The following is a 15213-nucleotide window of genomic DNA, read 5'->3' on the forward strand; positions in this document are numbered from 1 at the left end:
CTTTACCCAGATCTTCTTCTTCTGGGCTGTTGTTTGCAACCCTGCTGATCTTACACTATCAGACCTGTAAGGGGATTGGTGTTTAGTCTACCCCAGCCCCGGTGTCTGTAGAAGGCGGTCAGCTAGGTCCGTGGCCAGGCTTATCGTCGGGGAATTGTGGTGTTACTGGGTGAAGGAGCAGTGGCTAGTCGCAACACAACTCTTATAAACTCTTACAAAGACTGTAGTCAAGTTTAGCAAAATTATAAACTGTATTAAAGTTATGTATGCTCTGGTGCGCTAAAGTACACTTTATTCACAGGAACCAGGAAGGAATTTAGTTCCCTTCTGTGAGAATGCCATTCCACCGTAGCCGATCTGGTACGCGCAACTTGACTCCTGCTTCCTAATTTTTACACACTGGCAGTGGTAGTCCTTATGCGCCCTCATGCCAAGTCTCTCACTGGTATGTGGAGCTGAGGACTGCTTTGCCCACGCCCGCATCACAGTGCAAACCCTCTTCCTCTATAGAGGCCAACAACACTTGACTGTGCTCAGTGCCATAGTGGCTTTATCTGTTTGTCTGTGTGCCTGCATGTGCGTTTGCACATATCTGTGTGATTTGTGCCTGTGTGTGTGTGTGTGTGTGTGTGTGTGTGTGTGGCCCTGATGCTCCTAGAGCCAGGTGCTTGCGATGAGTCACGCTCTCAGTATGAGTCTAGAGCCAGTGTCTGAGCTGGAGCCCTTGGACTCTGTGAGTAACCTTTGTGAATGCGAAATGAGACCGTGCACTGTCATGCATGATGGCGTATCTGTTACTGTTTCTAAGTGCGTGTGTAAGTGGTCAGGGGTGACCCTATGTGTCTGTGTGTGTGTGTGTGTGTGACTGTTTGTGACTGTCTGTGTGTGTTGGGTGCATGTACAGTGAGCGTACATGAATAATGCAACTCTACTCACCCATCTTCTTGCCGAAGACAACAGCCTCTGTCTGTTTTTCTCTTCCTCCTCTCCCTCTCCCCCCATCGCGCGCTCTTCTCTCTCTCTCTCTGCATCCGTGCCAGTCTGTGCCAACTCTTCATGCCAGTTTCCATTGGTCCTCACAGCCTGACCTACCCAGGTGCCAGGTATGAGCCAGGGCACGGAGCCACTCCACTCCAGTCCAGCTCTTGCTCTTGCTGAAAAGAAGGAGGTGAAAGGATAGAATCAGAGCAGTGCAGGCAAAAAGAGAGAGAGAGATGGAGCGATCAGGGATGGGTAGAGCGAGTGGCAGAGAGAGAGTGAGACGGAGCGATCAGGGATGGGTAGAGCGAGTGGCAGAGAGAGAGAGACACGGAGCGATCAGGGATGGGTAGAGCGAGTGGCAGAGAGAGAGAGTGATGCCATAGATGAGGCTGTTTCACTGGTGATTGGATTAGCAGCAACTGGACCATGTGCCCCTGCAGATATCAGTTCACGGTTTAGGGGGAAAAAGTTATTTGTGTGTTGTGCTGGTAATTATGTCTGTGCCCATGAGTGTGTTTCTTTGGGTTGTTGTGTGTGTGTGTGTGTGTGTGTGTGTGTGTGTGTGTGTGTGTGTGTGTGTGTGTGTGTGTGTGTGTGTGTGTCCGCCCGCGTTCAGGTCTAGCGCTTTGTGAGCTAATCCTATAGAATAAGCAGATGTCCAGTAGCCTAGCTTTGTGGTGTTGGCTCCTCATTTGCCCATCCCATTGATGCCAGCCCAGTGGATCTGCTGTGGACACCACCCTGCCATCCTGCCAGCCTGGCACACACATGCCCAAAGACACTTCTCAGACTCTCAGCCTTCACGTCTCCAGCCACAGGGACCATCTCCGGCCCATCTCCGGCCCATCTCCGGTCCATCTTTGGCCCACCTGCGGCGCAAATATCCATATTCACCACACGTGATCAAATGCACTGTAGCCATTTCAGCAAACTTCACTGTCACTTTCTTCCTCTCGGTTAAGCTGAATTGAAACTCCCAATCTCTCTCTCTCTCTCTTTTTCTCTCTCTCTCTCGCTCTCTCTCTCTGTCTGTCTCTGTCTCTGTCTCTGAATCTGAATCTGTTTCTGTCTCTCTCTGTCTCTCTCTCTCTCTCGGGGGCGCTCCAGCCTCCCTCCTCTCCTGTAAATCTTCCATATGCTGTTAAACAGGAAATTGCAGATGACTTCTGCTCCTGACCTTATCACTCATCGGGAGGGAGGGAGATTGTGGTCCAATCAAAGCCAAGGTCAAAGGGTGATTTCGCCAGAGGGCGCATGTATTAACAAACGTGTATGGTATTGCAAGTGGATTGGAGGCGAGACCCGTTCCCTTGGTGATCCGAGGTAACCGCTCAGGCTGTGTTGCTACAGCGATGGGTTCTGGCACAGGTGCAAAGGATGCGTCGCTAACGCAAGAGTCCCCAGGACGCTCGTGAGGAAGTGAGAAACGGGAAACCAGAGAACATCCATCTGAAAAGCGTCGGTCTCTGGCGGAGCTGTGAAACTGAGAAGTGGTTATGTGGGACCCTGTGAAACTGCAGTGTGTGTTTCGTGATTTAGCAGCCCAGTGACTTCCAGTGCCTGTCTCGGTCGTACGTCCTTTTTTTTCCTCTTCATATCAATTTTCTTTCTTTTCCTTTTCATTCTCAGTCGTCTCTCCTCTTGGCTGTTCACTCATTCTGCCATCCTCTTCCTCTATCTCTCGGACTGAGCTTGTTAGAATGTATCACTTTGTCTCTGTCCGTCAACCTCTGCTGTGTAATGGAGCTGACCCTGCTGTAAAGACTACAAAGTGTGTGTGTGTGTGGGTGTGTGTGTGTGTGTGCCCGAGAGAGAGTGTGAGAATGAGATTGAGAAGGAGGGAGAAAAATAAGAACCGAAAGAGAAGAGTGAGGGATGGCGTCAGTGATAAAATGAGAGGATGAAGGAGAACAGAAAAAAGAGAAGGGACCATAAAAGAGCGGAAGGAAAGGAAAGTAAAGACTAAAGAGTGAGCAAGTGTCTGTGTGTGTGTGTGTGTGTGTGTGTGTGTCTGTCTGTGTCTGTGTGTGTCTGTCTGTCTGTGTATGTGTGTGATTGAGAAAGAGTCAAAGAGTGGGGAAAAATAAAAACAGAACGGAATGAGTAATGGTGATAAAACGAGAGAGTGACAGGAAAAAGAGAAAGAATGGCCATAAAGGAGAGAGAGAGAGAGAGAGAGAGAGAGAATTACAGGGATGGAGTCTGAGACAGATGCTGGCGGAACTTTCTGGAAGTGTTAGCTGCCAGTGAGTGAGTTGGGTATTAGGCAGCTGTCTTGTGGCAGAATTTCAGGTGACGGTCTCCTGCTGTAACAGCTAGCCCTGAGGCCTGTTAAAGGCGCGCACACACACACACACATTTAGTCTCAGGAACACACACACACACACACTCACAGCCTAGCACTCACACTCACATATAACAGACCCACACAGTCTAGCCAACATGCCTGCACGCACACACACAGTCTTATTTGTCACACACACACAAGCATACGCACACACACACACACACACACACACTCTCTCTCGGAGGATAGATGTGTTGTCTCCCTGCTGCCATCCTTCATTACGCCAAGTGGGTCAGCACAAAAGGAGGACAGACTCCGAGACGGCGAGGAAGGAGGAGGGAAGACCACAACAGGAGGAGACGTCCGGAGGAGCAGTGAAACCAGCGAGGAGAAAAAGACTGTGTGTGTGTGTGTGTGTGTGTGTGTGTGTGTGTGTGTCTCTGTCTCTCTCTAAGACAAAATGAAAGAAAGCGAAAGAAAGAGTGAAAGAAAGATTAAGAGAGCGTTGGAAGGGGCCACGGTCGGCCTGCGCGGCATTGAGGGCCGTTGAAGCCTGACGGGCCCCACTTAAAGGGCCCGAGCGGGAGCCGATAGCGTCGGGCCGATTGTTCCCGGCAGCGCTCTCCGCTTGAGGGGGCCGCTCACACAGCCGCAAACAAACACACGGCCCAGCTACTCAGTCCTCCATGACCCCCTTCCTTTCCGAGGAGGTGGCAGTGGCTAGCGGGAAAGTGAGGGTTCGAAGGGAAGAAAGAGATGGGGAGATAGAATGATGGAGCGAAAAAGAGGAAGGGGAGAGAGATAAAAGGTAGAGAAATAGGCTAAACGTAGAAAGAGAAAGCGCGAAAGAGGGACTTTTTGTTTGTGGGCATGAAATAAATCTGAGAGGTGAAACTGTATTGTTGCGGCCTCAGGGTAAACTAGGCCAGGCTGTAACTCCATCTTGGTGACGCCATTATATCTGTGGAGATCCGTGCCTCACAGAAACACTACAACAGGGACTCCATTTCGGCTCTGTGCCCTGCAGTTACCATCTAAAGGCCTCTGTTATGGTTCTGTGCCCGTCCAGGAAATGCTTTTTTTGGCTCTGCACCGCAACAAAACTCCCCCCGGGGGACCCCATTTTGGCTCTGCGCCGTAGTGTTAACTTCTTGGGGATTTTTGTACTGTGATGATTCCATAGAAGAAAAAAAACTTTTACCCAAAGGGTCAGGATTTTAGCTATCTTTCCTCTTCGGATGCTTATTGAGGGAATGCATTATGACCTTGTGTCTCAGAGACCCTGCAGCCCACTTTAAAAACTCCATTTATGGAGACGCCATTTCGGCTCAACAGGCCACAGCAACTCTCTGAGATGCACTATTACAGCTCAGTCCCCCCCTATCCACTCGCCAGAATGCACCGAGCATCACTCTCTCTCAACGGGAACTCTTTTCCAAACTGTTAACTTAACTGAGGGGAGAGGGAGGGGCTTTTCCAACCTGTGTGTGTGTGATGTGCGGGGGGCAGTGTTCCAAAGGGTGAGAGGTAGAAATGGAGATTGAGAGGAAGAATGAAAAACAGAGAGAGAGAGTGAGAGAAGGAAAGAGAGCGGGGGGGAATGAAAGAGAGAGATAGAGGAGCAGCTGCTCAATCTTCTTAGCAGATTGCTGCAGATTCAGAGAGTAAATGGGGCAGAGCATTTTAAAGGACCCAGGTTATGACACACACACACACACACACACACACACACACACACGCCTGGGCATAACGAGATGAGTGGAGCAGAGTGTTTTGACTTGAGTGGGAGATCAGTTGTAGGAGTCGTCCTGTGTCCGTGGGAGACCCACCCTGCTGTTTAGGCTCTTCGTGTCTTTCAACTGACTGCAGATGGGTTTCAATCCCTTCCCCTCCTCCGTGTATGACTGTCTGTCTTTCTGTCAGTCTGTCGCTCTATCTGTCCATCTGTCTCCGGTTGCGCAATATTTATAAATCGCTGGGAGCCCTTCGGGTTGGCAGTTGTCATGTTTTGGTTTCCCGAAATGGATTAGACAAGCCCAATCTTTTCTATTCGAGAAGGCTGGCCGCGGCCCTAAGTGAAATTTTATATTATCATATTATTTAGTTGAAATTGCTTATAACATATTTTGGTCATGCTTAGATTCTTAGCTTACTATGAATCTGTTTTTAAATATTCAGTTAACAAGAGATGTTGCAAACTTGATGGTGCTAGAGTGACAATACACCATTAATCAGTACATCATCAAAGCTATTTGGTTTAGGCTATCTGGTCGTATTTTGACTTTTCACCAAGATGATAAATGGGAGGACTGTTTTTGCTGTGCATGGTTGGGACATTGTTGAAGTGAAAGTGAAACTGAAAGGCTACTAATGTCCATTCATGTCATTATTTCAGTCAAATATAGAGTGTGAAGCAAGTATTGGTTTAATGGTGTAGTAGTCTGGAAGGGAGATGGTATATTATTATCTATTTTAATTTATTTTTATGTATTATTTTTTTGGTTGCCCTTGGTGCCCTACGCACAGCGCGTGACCCTCAGTTCCGTAGCGGAGGCCCCCGGTTCTGTTTTTGATCGAGTAGAGCTGAAACATTGGCGTACATCCATGCTCGTTATCTCCCTTTGACAGCTGTCACGTTCTAAATTTCCACACACATGTCAGCGATTTCACAGCCCTCAGCGTCCCCCTCCTCCTTCACTGCGCGTGTTCGTCAGCTCACTCCGTGTGTGTGTCTGCTCACAGCTCAGTCTCTAGAACAAATGGTGTGATTAAACTTTAATTAAATCCAAAAATTCCAAATATCGTGGCGTAAAAAAAAAGCTATGTTATGATTTTAGTTACATGTTGGTCCATTATCTGAGCAGAACAGTGTTGATCTCAACTCTGGTGCACTGTTTTGCATTGGATGCTGCCGTAGGCAGAGGACTCTGGCCTCAAACACAACCCAACTAGAATCTTTCCAATTAACATGTGCGCTTCCTAGCAGACAAACCATCATGATCAACAAACCTTGTGCCTGTAGTAGTTAGAAGAGCAGATAAGACGAAATGAAGGTGGGAATTTGATTTGACTTAGTAGATTATTTCAGATAGCCCGTCGGACAGGGTGTTGTTGCCCGATGGGAAAACATGATTGCGCTGGGACGTCGGGCTCGCGATTTTGTGAGCCCTGCTCTGTCTGAATGCCTGTCTGTCTGAATGCCTGTCTGTCTGTATGCATCAGATGTCCCTGTCTGTCTGCACGTCGGTAGTGTCTGTCTGTCTGTGTGGCTTTCTGGGAGACTCTGTGGAGTTGAGTGCAGCCCTGTGGATGTTAGGGCAGCGAAGAGGCAGAATCTCCCCAGGTGCACAGTGATGTCAGGAGAGGACCGGTCCAGGTTGGGTCTCAGGGGGCCTGAGAGAGAAACAGAGAGAAGGAGATTGTGTTTCAGGTTAGGTCCCTGTGGTATTTTGAATTGTGTGCGTCTAGGCCTGGTGTATTTGTTTGTTTGTGTGTGTGTGTGTGTGTGTGTGTGTGTGTGTGTGTGTGTGTGTTGTGTGTGTGTGTGTGTGTGTGTGTGTGTGTGTCTATTTGTTTGTGTGTGTGTGTGTTTGTTTGTGTGTGTGTGTGGGCCAACAGTGGGTCCTTATTTATTTCCTCCCTCTTCAAATTTAAATCAGCCCAGCCCGCCATTGTGTCCTCCCTCGGTAGCGCCGCTGTGAGGCAGCAGGCAGGCACATTATTCCTCCACAGCGCCTCATTCACTGGCCTGCCCACTGAAACGGCTCTGGATCATTTGGCTTGATGATGCAGTGTGATCAGCACAGGCACAGAGAGGGGGGGTCGGGGTGGGAGGGTGGGGGGGGGGGGCATACAGCCCAAGATATTAGAGAGTAAGTGAATCTCTCTTATCTTATCGCCCGTCTCCTGCTAATAGGTCTAGCTGCTCAAAAAACCTCCAGCCAGCCCAAGATGATAAAGGAAAGGGATTCTTCTATCCTGTCTGTCTCTCTCCCTCGCCTTTCTCTCTCATCCAGCTCGTCTTTTCTCATCTTTTCACCATCTCTCCTTCTCTCCCTCTCTTTCTCTCTCAGCCAGCTCCCCTTTCTCCTCTTTTCACCGTCTCTCCTACTCTGCCTCTCTTTCTTTCTCTCTCTCCCTGTCACTTACACCTCTCTCTCTCCCTCTCTCTCTTCCCCTCCTCCCTCTCTCTCTCCTCCCTCTATCTCCTGCTCTCCCTCTCTCTCCCCTCCCTTCCTCTATCTCTTGCGCTCTCTCTCTCCCCTCTCTCTCTCTCTCCCACCTGTCTCCTTCCCTCTTTCTTAATGTCTTCAGGGAAAGCCTGGGAATGAGGTGAGGGAAACCGCAAAACAAAAGCTCCATGCAAGGCTGTGTAATGGGTTTCTGTGTTTTGTTAAGAGCCTCTTGTTGTGTGGTGTGTGTATGTGTGTGCGTGTGTGTTTTGGGTAGAGTCATGGATCTGCTTGTTGTCAGTGCCTGTGTTCTCCAAAGCTGTGTGTGTTTACGCGTGTGTGTTGTGGGTATGTGTATTTTACATTCGGTTTAATCTGCTCTAAGAGGAGTCATTGTGCGAATGTTCAGTGCAGCTCTGTTGGCCTTTATGTGCGCTGTTTCACAGTGATGGTGTGGGAGTATCTGTGTGCTGATTTGACATTGTGTAGTGTTATGTGTTTGATGGGTCTGATGTGTGTGTGTATAGTGGGACGTGTGTGTGTGTGTGTGTGTTAGAATGAGAGAGTGCGACTTGGTGTGTGTGTGTGTGTGTGTGTGTGTGTCTGTGTGTGTGAGTGTAAGAATGAGTGTGTTTGTGTGAGAGAGTGCTAGAGTGAGTACGAGTGTGTGTGTGTGTGAGTGAGTGAGTCGGGCTGTCTTTACTGTGAGAGGCTGATCTGTCCAGCTTGTCAGAGATACTGGTCCCTAAAACAGCTCTGCGACCCTTGAACCCAGTGCTTACAGGGATTTCTGCCCGGCTGTGACAAGCACACGTGCTCACACACACAGAGAATGTGACTAGAAAGTGTTCTTGGCAACACGATTTCTAATCACCCCGAAGCTGTGTGTGTGTGTGTGTGTGTGCCTTGCATGCATGTTTGTGTGTTAAAGGGTCAAGGTTATGAGTCTGTGGCCTCTCTTTCTCTCTCTATCTTTTTCAGCCCCTCCACACATAATTTCTTTCTCTCCCTCTCCCTCCCCCTGTCTTCGTCTCCAGCTGGGCAGGGGCAGTAGGATATTACAGGCAGCCCCAGAGGCAGATAAGGGCAGCAATCCCCCCTCCCATCTATAGAATATTATGTATATGTATACAATATGTCTCTCTAAGGGTGTGTTTGTGTATCCCTCTCTCTCCCTGCCTCCCTCTCTCACCCTGCCTCTCTCTCACCCTGCCTCTCTCTCTCTCTCTCTCCCGGCCTCTCTCTCTCTCCCCTCTCTCTCTCTCCCTCTCTCTCCCTGCCTTTCTTTCCCTTTTCTTTCCCTTCCTCTCTCTCTTCATTGTTTACAGAAAGGAAAGAGCCCCACTCTTCCTCTGTCCTGTGCTAATGAAATACTCAGAATTCAAAGCCTCCCACATCTTTCTTTCTCTCGCTTTCTCTCTCTCTCTCTCTCTCTCCCCTTGCTCTCTCTCCCTTTGACTTTTCCTCCCACATCTCTCTCTCTCTCTCTCTCTCTCTGTTTCTTCCACCACCATTGTCTCAGTTTCTTTTACCTTGTGCCTCTCTCCATCTTTATCTCTCTCTCTCTCTCTCTCTCTCTCTCCTTCTTGCGTTGCCATGGCTAAAAGACGTTCCTTGGATACGCCATTGTTGCTATGGCTGGCTCCATGCTCCATGTTGCCGCTGTGAGTGTGTTCACACCTGCCTGGCAGCTTTCAGTGCCGGTATAGAGTGCACCATCAGAGCCTACACTTAACAGGGCCGCAGTAACAAGGTCATACCATGTCATCCCATCGAGTGATACACACATAGGAATAGGGAGAGTGCACCATCATATTTTATGTCCGTAACTTAATTAATTAATGGTTGTGGAATGATCAGTTAGCAAACCAAATGCTTGGCTTCATTTTGGTTGACTTCCTCCACTTCTGTATGTGACGCAGGAGATAGGATTTTCTAAGAATAGAAATGTCTGCCCTAACTCTAATATTTCACATGTGTTTGTTTCACCAGTGTGTCAAGGATTCAGCAGCTCTCTGTGGCGCTCAGTTGATCGTTGGGTGACGTGATGGTGGAGATGGCGACTATTTGTGGCTGCGACAGGGAGCTGTGATGCTGTGATGATGATGTGTGTCTCTCTCTGCCGGTAGATTGGTCGTGTCTGGCCGCATCTCCGCAAGGCTAATTGAGTCGGGCAGATGTTGACATGCTCCTAATTGCGTGTTTGACATTATGAGCCGTGCATGAAATAACCGTGACGATACCATTGCGAATGGCACAGCAAATGGCTTGAAGGGTGATCAGAGAGTGAGTGAGTGTGAGAGAGAGAGAGAGAGAGAGATACAGGGAGGCTGGTGGAAGGGGAGAAAGGGACTAAGAGATGGAAAAACGACATCAGAAAACTGAACGCGATGGATGGAGGGAGGGAGAGGGAGAGAGAGAGAGAGAGGCAAGGAGATTGACTGACGGCAAGAGAGTGTGATACTGAGTGAATGATGCAGAGAGCATGAAAAAAAGAAATGAAAGGGCGAGAGAGAGAGCGAGGGAGAGAGGGGCGGGGGTGGGGTGAGAACTGCTGGCGGTGGCAGATTTGTAGGTGAAGCCATTAGCGACGGGGAGAGCGCTAGCATACACATTAGACAGCAGCGCCTGTTTGTAATGTGCTCCTGGATTATTGGTGTTTACAGTCATCACTATGGCCTTTTGGTCCTTAACGGCATCCATTACAACACACACACACACACACACGCGCGCAAACCGAAACCATTACATTTCTACTGATCTCACTATACACACAGTGACCTCACAACTGTAATCGAATACACATTCCCACACAGGTTAGCAGATAAGAATACATAGGGCGGCCGACACCACCACCCCCCATAAACACACACAACACACACACACACACACACACACACACACACACAGTCCGACACCACCACCCCCCATAAACACACACAACACACAACACACAACACACACACACACACACACACACAGTCCTGCGTTCGCGCTCACTTATGGCCACACACTTTTTACCACTCAGCCCAGACCAGTGCGACAGCATACTGTGTAATACAGCTTCCCCAGCTCAGGCCTACATCCCATCAAACCAGCATCCCATCAGACTGGCTCGTTTTTTTACAGAGGAAGACAATCTCATGAGTGTTAAACACCTGCTGGGCTGTGTGCGTGAGTGTGTGTGCATGTGTGTGCATGCTTGCGTGTGTGTGTGCGTGAGTGTGTGTGCATGAGTGTGTGTGCGTGTGTGCATGCTTGCGTGTGTGCGTGTGCGCTTGTGTGTGTGTGTGTGTGTGTGTGTGTGTGTGTGTGTGTGTGTGTGTGAGCTCTGGGCTTGAGATGAGGCCTCGTTAGCGTCTCCGAGTGTGTACCTCTCTCCCCCGCAGTTATTCTAATGGTTGAGGCCCAGGCCAACGCAAGCACATTTTCTGTCAATTAACTTCTCTAGACACTTCGCTGTATAAATATTTATGACTGTTATGAGTCTGATTTTGCATAACATGTCGTGTTTTTTCTCTTTAAAAAAAAAAAGTCTGCAAGTTGATATTTCCGTCCTGCAGTTGGCTGCCGTTTAAGTGCCGGCTGATTATTAAAATGACTCGCCTAGGCGCCATGGAAACACTTCCTCCAACTTTTTAGCTCGGTGGGAACATGTTACACAAACTTTTTGTTTTTGTTGGGTGGCCTTGTTTTCTTTGGCGACTCCGTCAGAGGAACCAGAGTCCCACCCTGTGCCTGGGGTGTGTCAACCCCCTGCCGTCTTCTCTTTCCCTGGGCCAAGTGCCCACTACTAGCCTGAGGCTTCTGGGAGGAGTAGGCCGAAGCTGCTGATGTAGCTCTCTATATCACTGACATCCTTTTCATAGAGCCTACATCTTTCTTTGTATTTGTGTGTGTGTCTGTGCATGTGTATGTGTTTTGTCAGCAGGCCAGTGACCAAATAACCTGTTTTGAATACCTCTTTATCACTCTATACTTTTGACCTTTTTTCTGGAAAATATTGTGTGCACACCACTGCACACCCCTCCCTCACCCCAATAACATCCACTCTCCCCCCCTATAGCTACCATTGGGTTGTCTGTGTGACTGTGTGACTGTGTGACTGTGTGTGTGTGTGTGTGTGTGTGTGTGTGTGTGTGTGTGTGTGTGTGTGTGTGTGTGTGATATGCATTCATAACATGATCCTGAAGGGCTGAAGGGCCTGTCCGTGGTGATGACTCACTTTTTGATCTTGTTGCATATTGCATGCGTCCACAAATACCCAGCAGTAGGAGCAGCAGCTGGAGCCTCCAGATCAACTGGAGCATAGCAGCTGAGCACTACAACGCGCGCGCACACACACACACAAAGACGCACACACACACACACACACACACACACACACACACACACACACACACACACACACGCACACACACAGACGCGCACACACAGACACGCACACACAGACGCGCACACACAGACGCGCACACATAGATGCGCAGACGTATGCACGCACGCACATCATTTTAGAAATCGAGTAATCGTTTCCTTAAAAACTCGAGTACTCACGGGAGGCCAGTTTATGTGGGAGGTGTCTTGTATCAATTAAAAGACTGCAACTATGATGGGGTTAGTCTCAGCACAAAGAGAAAAGCATAAAATCAATGCTATGATATGATAGCGGCTCTTTTCTTTATTGTACAGTATATTCAGTGAAACCTAGTCCTAACCGATTAAAAATTTAAATGAGCTAGTATCTATAGTCATATTCGCTAGTATTTATAGCCTAGACTATCACATGACAGACTTGATGTTTGAGCCATCCTTGAGCAATCCATCCACAACTCAAAATTGCTGCATGTTTTATTTTATCACGACGACAGCCTGTTTTATCAAAGAACTTCCAAACAATTGATGCCTGCCGTCACCATCCTTCCTCTTGTTTACCAAGGGCTCTGGACTGAAAACTGAGGGCGTGCGCGACAGCTAGTGCATAACTTCCTCGGACCGGGTTATTACGTGATGTAAACAATCATTTCACAGACACGGACAAGAAACTCGGAACTGAGGCGCTTTACTTCTTCATCGGCGTCCAAGACACTCTTGCACTCATCAACCCTCCTCTGCTCTCAGCTCCCTCCTATTGATGTCGCTGCTCGATATCTCGAATACTTGAGAACTGTGTGCAGCCACAACACACTTACACACACACACACGTATTCAGGCAAAAGGATTTGAGCAAATCTGAGTGTTCATCCCCAACTGCCCAAAGTGTTTTTTCCCTTAAAGACACATGACATCACCTCATGTAATTGTGTGTGTGTGTGGTGTGTGTGTGTGTGTGTGTGATGTACACAGAAGGCTTCATTAGCCCAGTGACCTTTATCAGATGTAGCGTTAGCTCACTTCCTCTTCCTGTGGCTAACTGCCTGTGCATTGTTTGTGGTTAGCAGTGCGGGTAACGCTTACAGCTCACTCCTCTTGGACTGCAGGCTACTTGCGTGTCTCTTGTCTGCAATTGCTTTTAAACCTATTTTTACCGCAGTGATTTGTAGAGGTTGCGCAACTGACGACCTGAAATTATGAATCTGACGCTAGAGAAATAAAGCAATTGACTTTTTCAAATGATTTAAACGAAAGGAGGACATCTTCTAAAGGAGAATTATGATCAAATGTGTTGAGGAGGGCACGTATTGTTAAACAGTGATGGAATGTCTGAAGTCATGAAGTACGACTCAAACGGCCTACTCTGTGACTTCAGATGTAAATTGCAAACATTTATTTATTTATTTGTGTTTATCTGTTGTTTGTGTGGGGGCAGGCCAATCGAGAGTGACTCAAACGGCCTTCTCAGTGCCTTCAGCTGTGTTTTCAATAGCTTTCAATAAACTGAAACATTTATTTGTTTTATTGTCTGCTATTTTTATGTTTCTGTGTGTGGTGTGTGTGTGTGTGTGTGTGAGTGTGTGTGTTGAGGCGGGGGGGCAGGCTGGAGGAAAAGAGTGACTCAAACTGTCTACTCAGAGACTTGAGCTGTCTGTTGAATGACTTCACATGTGAACTTCAAACGTTTGTTTATTTACTTACATGTTTCTTTGTTTGTTTGTTTGTTTGTACATGAGCAGGCAGGAGGAGGAGAGTCTGCGGGATAAGATCCGGGCGGACCACGAGCGTGCGCTGCAGGAGGCCAAGGAGAAGCTCCGCAAGTCCAAGGAGGAGATCCACGCCGAGATCCAGACGGAGAAGACCAAGGTGGCCGAGGACCTGAAGCGCAAGGACGGGCCCAAGCCGCTGCCCCCCGTGCCCCTGCCCAAACTGGTGGGCATCAACGATGGGGAACCCAGCGACCCCGACGTCAAGGAGAAGAGAGACAAGATCCGAGAGGTGAGTGGAGGCGGGGGATGCCCGGGAAGAGGTGTGTGTGTGTGTGTGTGTGTGTGTGTGTCTGTGTGTGTGTGTGTGTCTGTGTGTATATAAAATATATATGGTGGTGATGCAAACAAACTATGGCATCATCTGTCAGGTCAGCACATCAGAACTTCTCAACTTCAATAGTCCCCTCCAAGTTCCTCCAATAGGGTGCTGTGACCGTTGGCTGCTTCCTGGAGGCTTTTTCCAATAGAGCAGGGCTCCATGATCTCACTATAACCTCAAACTGCCTCATGATGAAATAAATTATGGACTCTTAGTGCCCTTTTCTATACCTCTGGGTGTGCTGCAATACATAGAGCAATAATCTGCCCAAACCTGTTCTCAGGTAGGGTTGACCCAGACTTGCTTTATTGTTCTCTAGTGGATGATGAACTGACGATGGAATTAGTTATGAAAGCTGTGAAACTTCATTGTATTGGGATAAGGAACTACTTTGGCCAGACACACGGAACAAGATGACATCATCCAGTGTCAAATCAAGGCATTACAAGCTGAAACAGGCTCGTGAGGTATCACACGGAGAAAGAACACCTTTTAATCAACATGGTACAAATATTTATGAAATAAAACCACCAAATGTATAATGACAGTCAATTAAAGATATGAAAACTAGCTATTTTAGCAAAAAAAATATAAAATGATAGAGTAATATAACATCTTCCATTTTTTGAATACATCTGCAATGAATATTAAAACTTTCCCATAAAAAAAGTTTAAAGGAAATTCAAATAATCCTCCTTGGGAAAATATACAGTGTTTTTTTCACTGAAGCCATATTTAGCTAGATCTGTGGCACTAATTAGTTTTTTATGCAGGACCAAATAACTTCTAGACATGATACAGCTATATTAATACCACACAGAATCAAAGCCTGATGGTGAAAACTATTGCAGATATTCATTTTTGAAAATTAAAGATGATCCGTTTGGATAAAAAAAATATAATTTTGTATTAATCTGCTTAATACGACATTCAGCAACTATTTACATGAATATATGTGGCAAATTATCTTTAGGATTTTTCCTGGATGTTCTGTACAAATTTCAACCCAATCCATTAGTGGGGCTTACAAAGATTCACAGAGATTAGACATTTAGCTCAGAGGGCCCAACAGACTAGAGCTATAAGAGTTTCCAAGGTCCCATTAATTTAATTGAAGTTTTTATATACATTTTCTGGAGGAGATCCATGACATGAACGTGGAAAAGTTCTGAATTGTGGGTAATTGGTGTGGAGAGACCCACATACCGAATCACGTGTACGTAATCCAGTATATATCACACACATGGAATTGGAACATGTCACACATGCGTACTCGGAGCGTGTGTCTTACACATGCAGTCCAAGTGCATGTCA

The 15213-nt window shown here is 47.5% G+C and overlaps 1 protein-coding gene across 2 annotated transcripts in view; it reads left to right on the forward strand.

The window, feature by feature from the left end:
* The window catches only part of LOC116224107 (mannosyl-oligosaccharide 1,2-alpha-mannosidase IB-like), a 24986-nt gene extending 10062 nt beyond the window's left edge, over nt 1–14924 (forward strand). The window contains exons 3-5 of one of the 2 annotated variants that reach the window (XR_004165435.2): nt 13551–13809; nt 14004–14173; nt 14219–14924. Coding sequence is in view for 1 of the 2 variants with exons in the window: in XM_031582913.2 (XP_031438773.1) it covers nt 13551–13809; nt 14004–14099 (355 nt within the window). In the remaining variant the exon portion in view is untranslated. Of the gene's footprint in view, nt 1–13550; nt 13810–14003 lie in introns of both variants that reach the window. The other variant, XM_031582913.2, reaches the window with a different exon arrangement.
* Nucleotides 14925–15213: the final 289 nt, after the last annotated feature.

This window comes from Clupea harengus, chromosome 2 (genome assembly GCF_900700415.2).
Source record: "Clupea harengus chromosome 2, Ch_v2.0.2, whole genome shotgun sequence".
Classification (NCBI taxonomy): domain Eukaryota; kingdom Metazoa; phylum Chordata; class Actinopteri; order Clupeiformes; family Clupeidae; genus Clupea; species Clupea harengus.